Consider the following 10,559-nt stretch of genomic DNA (forward strand, 5'->3'; position numbering starts at 1 on the left):
ACTTATTTTTGCCATAAATGCACAAACATACGCAGCCAATTTGTTACAATACAGCGATTCGTGGAGATTCGAAATCGCCAATTGGACGAACAAATGTTCTCGAAAGGTTCAGAAGGTTCTCAAAAATGTCCAAGAAATCGATTCTATTGGGGCCGAGAGATTTGAAACGACCTGTAGAAGTTACAAATTACAAGATCGTCGATTTTACAACAGAAGAGAACAACGTTTTAATTGAATATTGCAACTTTATTCTCGCAACCTTTAGCTTCATCCGTTTCGAGATTCGTCCATTTCTTAATGACTCGTTTTGAATACCGATGTCTCGCGGAACACGTTTCAGATTTTCTAAAAATAACGCACGACATGTATGATACCTTCTTTTTTTACGTACCTGCAGGCGCGTGCAGCTCTAAAGTTCGAGTGAAACCTTAACACATACGAAACTTACTTTCTATGGAGGTTAAAGAGACCCCGCAGTGCGCTTCCAAGTTTAATGAAACGCGAAAATTGCTATTAAAAAAAAGAAAAACGCGCGAAAGCGTATTTTGCAACCACGTGAACGCGTGAATACGGATCATAATTAAAACGCGTTAACCGAAATAGACATTTGTGTGCGAACCAAAGAACACGATCCTTTTATCTCGCAGCATAAAAACATACTAATCAAATAAATAAAATAATTAAAATACTAATCTAGAATCTCAATGAGTTTCTACGATAATGAATTAATTCTAACCGCAAATGATACCTGGAGGTAATCGTTCATTCAAGAGCAAATCAAGCAATTGTAATTAAATAATAAAGTAAATAATTCATAACTATTCTATTTGTAATTATTATTATTATTATTATTATTATTATTATATTTATTATATTAGAATATGATATTAAATTATATAATATTATATTTAATATAATAAATAATAATAATATAATTAAATTATATATTATATATTATATTTAATATAATAAATAATAATAATATAATTAAATTATATATTATATATTATATATATTATATTATTATATTATATATTATATATTATATATTATATATTATATTAATATATTAAATTAGAATATAATAAATATAATTTATTATATTATATTTATTATATTATAATCACCTTATACCATTATTCTTATTACAATAAATAAGTAATTAACGATTAATAATTACAAATAATAACTCAAAAGAAATATTTGTATAATAAATAATGCGAACGAGCGTGAACTTCGTGAACACGAACGATTCGGATAATATTTAACATTATAATAATATTTGAATCGAGTATTACGATAATCAAAGAGTTAAGAAATTTTAAAATAACGAAAGGGCAAGGCTCGAAGCAATCAAGGGGTTCCGTTTCAACCCGGCCATTTTGTGCTCGTTTTATTTATTTTTGGTTTTCGTTCGGAGGCTAGGGGGAATGCGCGTTCGCGTGAGCACAGGCGAAGGATAATTAAATACAAACCTTGTTTGCTGCTTGCAACTGGGGAAGAATACCCTGAGCAAGACGTTCGGCCGGTGTTCGTGGGTTTGTTAATCGTTCCTGCGAACGCCAGCCCAAGTACGGCTGTCGGTGGTTGAAGGACGACCTCGCCGAACTTGCTGGCGAACTTCCGGCGCTGTTCAGCAGGCTGGTACTCCATCTCGAGAATGCAGGTGGCGTGGGACTTGGACTTAGAAGGGCACCTGCACAGAGATTCGACGGCAACATTTTACAATCGTCTTCGCTGCTTGAACACGTGAGACTAGGAACATCGGAAAATAAACCCGCGGATTTTGTCCATTTATGGCGCGAACGAGGACGACATTTTGCGCGGATAAACAGATTCAAAGTTTATTCAAAGACATTTCCATTCGACGTCTGTCTTTTATTCGGTTGGCAAATAAGTAATTGCCGATTTGTTCAATGAAATACAAAATTCTGTTTTTACTTGGAACGAAGTTTAATCTGTAATGTATTTTCCATTTTGTTCGATGACCTTTTGCCATCTCTCTGACAGCTTGAAAATTCCACGCTCGTAGAAAGTCTGATCCTCTTCGGCCAAAAACTGAGTTAAGTGAGATTTTACAGCGTCGTCGTCGTTAAAAGTTTTACCACGAAGGGAGTTGTCCAGGGATCGAAATAAGTGGTAATCCGTTGGCGCGAGATCGGAGCTATATGATGGGTGTAACATCGATTCCCAAGCAATATCCATCAATTTTTGCCGAGTGGACAAAGACGTGTGCGGCCTAGCATTGTTTTGCTGGAAAATGACACCTTTACGATCGACCAATTCTGGTCGCTTTTCCTTGACCGCTGCATTCAATTTGTTCAGTTGTTAACATTCACGGATAATAAAAAATAACATAATAATAATAATAATAATAATTTTATAATATAACATTTACGGATATCGTAAAAATGGGAGTGAGAGACATCTATAACTGACATCGGCAATTACTTAGTTGCCAACCCAATACAATCAGGTTAGAATCACAGTGGCGTAAGAACACGTTCTTCTCGGAGCAGTGCGATTGTTTACGACTGTTTATACTGACCGAATTTATTGTCGAGATAATCTAGAGTTAGATTAGTTCATTGTACAGTTATTTTATATAATTTATTTCACTCGTTTCTTTTTTATTTTTTAACGCTTCGACACGTGTAGAATAGATTTTAAGGCGTAAGTGAAAATTTTCGAAAATACGACTTACGTCACTGGCATTCTAGTCCACCCAGTTGGGTGCGGAGAATTCTTATTTAGCAAAGAGAACAGCGGTCTAATTTTGAATTATGGGCGCGCATCAGCGACCAACTGTGTAAACCGTTGGTTCGAGAGTGAAGGAAATATGTTGAAATTGATGTTATTAATGCGAGGATGTATAAATATTAAAGAATGGAAAGTTTCGTAAGTGATAGAAATTGGTAGATAGATAAACGAGAGGGCGATTTAAAGGGAGACTTGGATTATTATTTAATAATTAATTATTATTAAATTATTTTTTCAGTCACTAAACGCTTAGTTTTGTTGCAGTCCAAAAAAGAAATGCAAATCTGGCGAACACTAAATTTACAGGCAAAATTATAGCTAGTTAGGGAATCGTTTTACGCGAAGTATTCAATATGGCGGCGGTTGGTAACCATAAACGGGGGGTGTTACACTGCGTAATCGATAAAGGTGTATACGTCGCAGGTTGCTTTCTTTTTATACTTCGCTGGTGTATAATCATATTTATCACTATACTGATATAAAAGATGCTACGAATTTTTCGAATGTATTCTCTGCTTGCACGAAAACGTGCGACAACGCGAATATTTTAAACGAATATTTAATGTCGAAAAGACGCGTGAAAGAACAAATTATTAAGGCGCATTAATTTAACTTCGATCTCGTACCACCTGTATAATGAATGTTTTAGCAGCTCTTACAACCTGTTATTTAAAGCCTCGCGCATGCGTGTGTGTGTGTGTGTGTGTGTGTGTGCAGTGTAGTAGTAACGTTGGAATCTTGACTCAGTTTACAAAGAGTGCGTTACCTGATCTGTCTTTGAAATGGATTACAGCACGAGAGACTATGATCGACGATTCTGTAAGCCGGGAACGCGATCGCGGGGAAGCTTTCAACGACAATATATGTAGAAGCTCGCAAAAGCTCATTCGAATGGCGCAGACTTGAGCATTATATTATAAATACAGTAAATTTTCCACAATTGTCCCTCAGCTTGTAAACGAAAATGGACGATTTGGGAGGAACTGATACTCCCCAAATTGTCTCCAAATTGTCTCCCCAATTGTCCCTCAGCTTGTAAACGAAAATTGACAATTTTGGAGCAGTAGATACTTCTCAAATTGTCTCCACATTGTCTCTCCAATTGACCCACAGCTTGTAAACGAAAATGGACAATTTGCAAGGAACAGATACTTCCTAAATTCTCTTTAAATTGTCTCTAAATTGTCTCCCCAATTGTCCCTCGGCTTGTAAACGAAAATTGACAATTTTGGAGCAGTAGACACTTCTCAAATTGTCTCCACATTGTCTCTCCAATTGTCCCACAGCTTGTAAACGAAAATGGACAATTTGCAAGGAACAGATACTTCCTAAATTCTCTTTAAACTGTCTCTAAATTGTCTCCCCAATTGTCCCACGGTTTGTAAACGAAAATTGACAATTTTGGAGGAGCAGATATTTCCCAAATTGTCTCCAAATTGTCTCCCGAATTGTCCCACGGCTTGTATACGAAAATGGACAATTTGGAAGGAACAGATACTTCCCAAATTCTCTTTAAATTGTCTCTAAATTGTCTCCCCAATTGTCCCTCGGCTTGTAAACAAAAATGGACAATTTCGGAGGAGCAGATACTTCCCAAATTGTCTCCAAATTGTCTCCCCAATTGTCCCACGGCTTGTAAACGAAAATGGACAATTTGGGAAAAGCAGATACTTTCCAAATTGTCAATTTTTTTATTACAAGCTGAAGGAAAATTTGGCAAAGTTTACTGTACATTATTCGAGTCTCGCGACTCGTTCTTATAACAGTTAAAAATCGATGACTATAAAAAGGAGTCTCGTTTTTATAGGTACCGATTGCCAACAATTATAAGAACGAGCCTCGATTTTTGCGTGCAAACTGAGAGTCGATTACGGAGAATTTACTACGACGGGTTAATCGATGCGATAAAACGTAGATTCCGCGCGAAGTTTCGCAGTCCCCGAATAATAATTAATCATCACGGGGGTAAGGAGTAGTCGGACCGGCGCTGCTCCCTTTGAACTCGTTTAGCCGCGCCCCCCTCCCCCCAAGAATCCAATTAGAAATCGTCCCGGGCCACTTTCGACTAAATCCAGTCGTCGCGGCGGGGCGGCTTGCGCGCCGCGCCGCGCCTCTCCGGCCCTTTAAATCCCGTAATTAGAGCTCTCCCTTAACAAATTGTGTTCTCTCGTTAGAAGCGTCCTTGAACGTTTCCGAGGCACCCCACGCGAGCAGTCTGCACCCTCCGCGCTGTTTCCGCGCGTCGAGCACGCGGTTTCTGGTCCGCGGGCGCTGGTTCTTCCCTGGCCCGGTAACAGACAACCGACAGGGTCGAATTAATCGAGTTAACGTGCCCCGCTAAATTTATTAGCCGCTTCCTATTAGCCGTCGCCCCGTCGCCGTCCTGCCCAGCCACTGTCATCATCGCCGAGAGCACGTCACTCGCACGCGGGGAACACCGCGCCGCGCCGGAGACGCGCATAAATGAAATTGGCCGACACTCCGCTTTGCCACGCGCTAATTTCGGACACTCCTTGCCTTTTTACGAGGGCAGCAGCGAGAGCACGTCCCTCGCGCCGACGTTGCGCCATTCCTTGCAAATCCATCGCGATCCCGTGACGCGACCACTTTTTCCGCGGGTTTTCGACGCGCGCGGTCGACACCGAAACTCTTCGAATTCGAGGCGGGGAACTTTTTTTTGGTCTCGACTAAGATCGCGATAAAGTGCGTTGCGAGAAATATTTTTAGATAAATTTTAGATAAAAAGAAATTAGATAAGTTTTTCATATTGTTCTCGCGAATTTATATTATACTCGTATTATAGGAATTTCGTTCTGATCCAAGTCGCAATCGCGCGTTGTAATTATATTCTAAATCACAGGTACAATTCTTCGTAACTATCACTGATTAGAAAGAAAGGGTTGACCCTTTGCAGTCGGAGCCACTTAAATTAGAAATCCAAAATAGTTTTTCTGGCCTGTGGTATTTCATTTCCGCAGAACTTAGTGCACGTTATACATATACGTATACACTTTTAACGATTTTTTTTAGTATTAACAAATTTGAATAATGTTAATATTAATTTGAAACGCGACGATTTGCACGCGTCAGAGAAATTCCTGTCGCAAAATACCGTGAAATATCGTTTCAAAGACTGGAACCATTTGCGATTGATTTTTGACACTTCGAACCACTATCTTAGACAATCAAAATAGAAAAAAGAACGAGAAAAAGTTCGATTCTCTTCGTGATTTCAAGGTGGTCGCAGACACTTCGAACAACCGCCGGCGAACGATGCGTCGTCGGAGAACACGTGGGAATTTAATATTTAATATCGAATGCGTCAAAAGCGGCGTCGTATTCCGCGATCGCTAACCGGTCGGACGGTTATGAGCGGAATGTTGTTTACCTGTAGTCGGCTGTCTATTGGAAGACGACGATAGGGACGAGAGGGAAGTGGTTTTCGAGCCCAGAGCACGCCATCCTCCGTGCTGCGACGCGTCGGAGTGCCTCTTTAACCGGAAACCATCGCGAGCCGCGGGAGAGTTCTTGTACCAATCCGGGACGTTCAGTCGCTGCAGAGATCTTTGTACTCGGAGTTCGTGTTCGCTCGGTACCCGTTCGCCAATTTTCTGCAACTCGTTCTCCGGCGGCTGGAAACAGAAAGAAAAAAAGACCAGGGGACCATGGAGAATTTAAACACAGCGGATCGTCGCGGCTGGATGCCGTAATTGAACGGTAACGCGGAACGGACTCGTTAAATCCTCGTCATTCAAACCGAGCAACGCCACGTGGAATCCGTGAAACGTGTGGAACGTTGGTAAAACGACCGTCTAAACCGGACAGATAAGCGTAAGATGCCGTTCGGGTTTAACGCGACGCTGTTAAGAACTCGTTCGAGCGCTCAATTTTCATCGCGTGGACAGCAAGTTCTCCCCGATTGTCCTTCAAGCTTGGAGATAGAAACGGGCGATTCGGGCAGAGGAGATACGATTTTTATAGCTAGTTTTATGTAATATTATATAATATTATATAACAACAACAACAACAACAACAACAATAATAATAATAATAATAATAATAATAATAATATATAATATGATATTAATTGAGGAGGATACAAATATTTATTTTTATCAGCAAGTAAATACGATATATCTAAGCAAAAATGATTTATACTTCGATCTAGTAATTATAATAAATTCTCCCCATTTGTCCCTCAGCTTGGAAACAAAAATGGACAATTTAGGAAGAGGGGATACGATTATTTGAGTCTCGCGGCTCGTCCTTATAATCGCCGATTGTCAACAGCTATAAAAACGAGGCTCGAATAATCATATCTCTTCTTCCCAAATTGTCCAGTTCTGCTTGTACAAGCTGTAGGACAATTGGAGAGAATTTACTGCATGTCCTGCGAACAATAGTGCGTATTTTCTAATTAGTAAATCGGTGATTAACATTTTACTTATCGCAAGCTTCTCGACAAACTTTTTGACGACTGAATTATGTATCAATGATATATTATATATTAATAACACGATGACTGATTTATTATATTAATGACTTTTTGCTGACTGGATTACATATCAATAATAATTATACATTTATATGGAACGCAGTTTGAGCCGTTCCATCGAGCAATTTCCAGCGAGTATCATCGACAGAGGAACAATTTGCCACCGCGAGAATTTAATAATAATACACCGCCGATCGATTTCATTTTGCAGCTAATCCCAGGAATTCCGTAAAACAGATAACCGAAACTTTGTTCGGAAGTTCGTGCAACATTCTATAAAATCATTCATGGAAATAATAATTTGCGTAACGTTCGCGAATTAATTATACCATAAGAACGAAGCGCGCGCGTGTGCGCGCGGCCGCGGCGTAAATATTTCTGGGTCGCATAAAATTTCCAATAAGGATTATTCGATAGAGGATTTAATGAATCACGTTATAACGCATAATGGCGAATTATTGGATAACACTAAATATGTCTAGGCTATACGAAATTTCTATAACGAGGATCATTATGCGAGGGCAAAATCGAGAATTTACATACAACGTTGAAATTATTCCCCGTACTGTACCTTGTTCGTCGTAAAACATTCATTAAACATATACCGGCGGATCGAACGTGAGAATCGCGCGCGTTGTAAAAAGACTGCGATCCAATCGTTACGCAATCCGCGACGTCCATTTTGTAACGCGATCGTCGACGGGATTTCTATTCCATGATTGTCGTCGAACGGAGGACCCGATCGCCGGAATCGAGCTACCTTTTTCTTTGGTCACACTGTATACTTATTATTCTAAAAAATACGCGTTGTAAATTCTCCCGAATTTTCCTTCAGCTTTTAAGCGAAAATGGACAATTTTGGAAGAGGGAGTACGAATATTTGTAAATAATTATATGCGATTATAATTATATTCGTATGCATATAACATTTATAGTTATATAATATTTATAGTTATAGTTATAGTACTTATAGTTATAGTTATATAATATTTATAGTTATAGTACTTATAGTTATAGTTATATAATATTTATAGTTATAGTACTTATAGTTATAGTTATAGTACTTATAGTTATAGTTATATAATATTTATAGTTATAGTACTATCATATTTATAGTTATATAATATTTATAGTTATAGTTCTTATAGTTATAGTTATATAATATTTATAGTTATAGTACTATCATATTTATAGTTATATAATATTTATAGTTATAGTTCTTATAGTTATAGTTATATAATATTTATAGTTATAGTACTATCATATTTATAGTTATATAATATTTATAGTTATAGTTCTTATAGTTATAGTTATATAATATTTATAGTTATAGTTCTTATAGTTATAGTTATATAATATTTATAGTTATAGTACTATCATATTTATAGTTATATAATATTTATAGCTATAGTACTTATATATGGTACTTATATTTATAGTTATAGTACTTTATAGTACTATAAATATTATAGTACTATAAAAACCGAACCTCCTCTTCCCAAATTGTCCATTTTTGCTTAGAAGCCGAGGGACAATTGTGGAGAATTTACCGTACTCAATTTCTAACGCTCCACTAATGTTAAACAATATCTCGTCAATAGTAATGTTACGTAAAATAGAAGATCTGAAAGATCGCAGTTCTCTCACAATTTTATGAAACGTTTTTTATCGAAATCCGCAGTAAGAAATCCGCAGCTTTTCAGACCTTTCAACGACAGTTCCTTAACTTGTAAAAGTTTCACGCGCGACGAGTATACTCGTCGCGACAGAAAATACCGCCACTTCTCCGCGACGAGTATACTCGTCGCGACACAGCTGACCGGTTAATTGCGAGTCTCGCGAATTGTCCAGCGTGTCGATATAATTGCGACGGTCGCGATTGGACGCGACCGTATCGTCGACAAATTATGCGTTTCGAACGCAGGATGCGCTGATCGGGAAGCTCAAAAACGTTTTCCAATGTCACGGAGACGGCCGTGGTGGCAAATGATCGATCGATTTCCTCGGTCGGAAACGCGGAGGCGGAACTTCGGCCGCTACGGCCGTGGGCGACGCGGAATATACGAAGGCCGAATGAAAGGCGCGGAGGGAGAGGACCGTTTGTTGCACTCGCGTAGGAAGCTCCGGGAAAAGGGTGATTTTAATTTCAGCAAAGCGAGCCGAGCTCTCCCGTTCCAATGGCTTATCCGTATAATCATTATTGGTCTGCGAGATCTCAGCGTAGCGTTTTAATCCGAGCGCGGCTCTGAATTCCGAGGACAACGATTGCGCGGGCTTTCGCGGGAAATATATAATATTTCTGTGTTTCGCACACGTAGACTGGACCCGTGGAATCAGTTGTAAATTGTTCGGATAATTTCGCGCGATTTTGCGATTTCTTGTATGCTTGGATGCCAGGAAGAGCGTCGCGTGCAAGGATTTTTAACAATTTAATTGTACGCATTATAATTGCGCTATAAAATACAGGATTTTTATTAGAGAAAAGTCACGAAAAGAAATTAGACTGGATCAGAAAAATGGAAAAGCGAAGAAACAATATAATAGTGGCCAATAGTGAGCGATCACAGATATAGGGTGTCCCAAAAATGTCTCGCAATCCGAAAGTGGCGGATTCCTCAGGTCAATTGAAGCAACTTTTTCCTTTACAAAAATGTTATCCGAGGCACCGTTAACGAGTTATTAACGAAAAACAGTGACCAATGAGAGGCGAGCTCGGCTGGCGCGAGGCGACCGAGCCAATGAGCGGAACTGGGCTTCGTGCGCTGGTTGGCTGGGCCGCCTCGCGTCAGTCGTACTCGATTCTTATTGGTCACTGTTTTTCGTTAATAACTCGTTATCGGCGCCTCGGAGAACATTTTTATAAAGGAAGAAGTTGCTTCAAATGATCTGAGGAACCCGCTGATCTTGGGACACCCTTATATCAACTGCGTAGCTATGTCCAACAATGCATCCGATTAAATATTTTTAATACTAGAACGACCGATCTGGAAAAATAACTCTGGAACACTAAAAATTGCTGCAACATTGTTTGAAGTAATTTTTGCATCATCAAGTTGGTTTATATTCAAATGCTCGATTCGATTAAATAAATAAGCGCACTTTCATACGCGTGCAATACAATTATAATAATATTATTCTTAAATATAGTTGAAACAGCTTCGATTTATAAATTATTTTGATTTTCTCTATAAAGAATCTTTCAGCTGCAGAATTAGTTCGTGTTCACGGTTTCCGTGCAATAAAATGCGAACGGCGAAACATGCAAAATCTGCGGTCTATTTCTAAGCGAAGATTTCGTTGATAT

General features: G+C 38.7%; 1 protein-coding gene across 8 annotated transcripts in view; it reads right to left on the reverse strand.

Moving 5' to 3' along the window:
- The window catches only part of LOC117218047 (uncharacterized), a 170,284-nt gene that overhangs the window by 30,367 nt on the left and 129,358 nt on the right, over positions 1–10,559 (reverse strand). For all 8 annotated transcript variants that reach the window (XM_033466076.2, XM_033466080.2, XM_033466079.2 and 5 more), the window contains exons 7-8: positions 6,149–6,392; positions 1,476–1,696 (exon numbers count right to left, since the gene is read on the reverse strand). In XM_033466076.2, the coding sequence (XP_033321967.2) occupies positions 1,476–1,696; positions 6,149–6,392 (465 nt within the window). The remainder of the gene's footprint in view (positions 1–1,475; positions 1,697–6,148; positions 6,393–10,559) is intronic.

The sequence above is a fragment of the Megalopta genalis genome, chromosome 1 (genome assembly GCF_051020955.1).
Source record: "Megalopta genalis isolate 19385.01 chromosome 1, iyMegGena1_principal, whole genome shotgun sequence".
Classification (NCBI taxonomy): domain Eukaryota; kingdom Metazoa; phylum Arthropoda; class Insecta; order Hymenoptera; family Halictidae; genus Megalopta; species Megalopta genalis.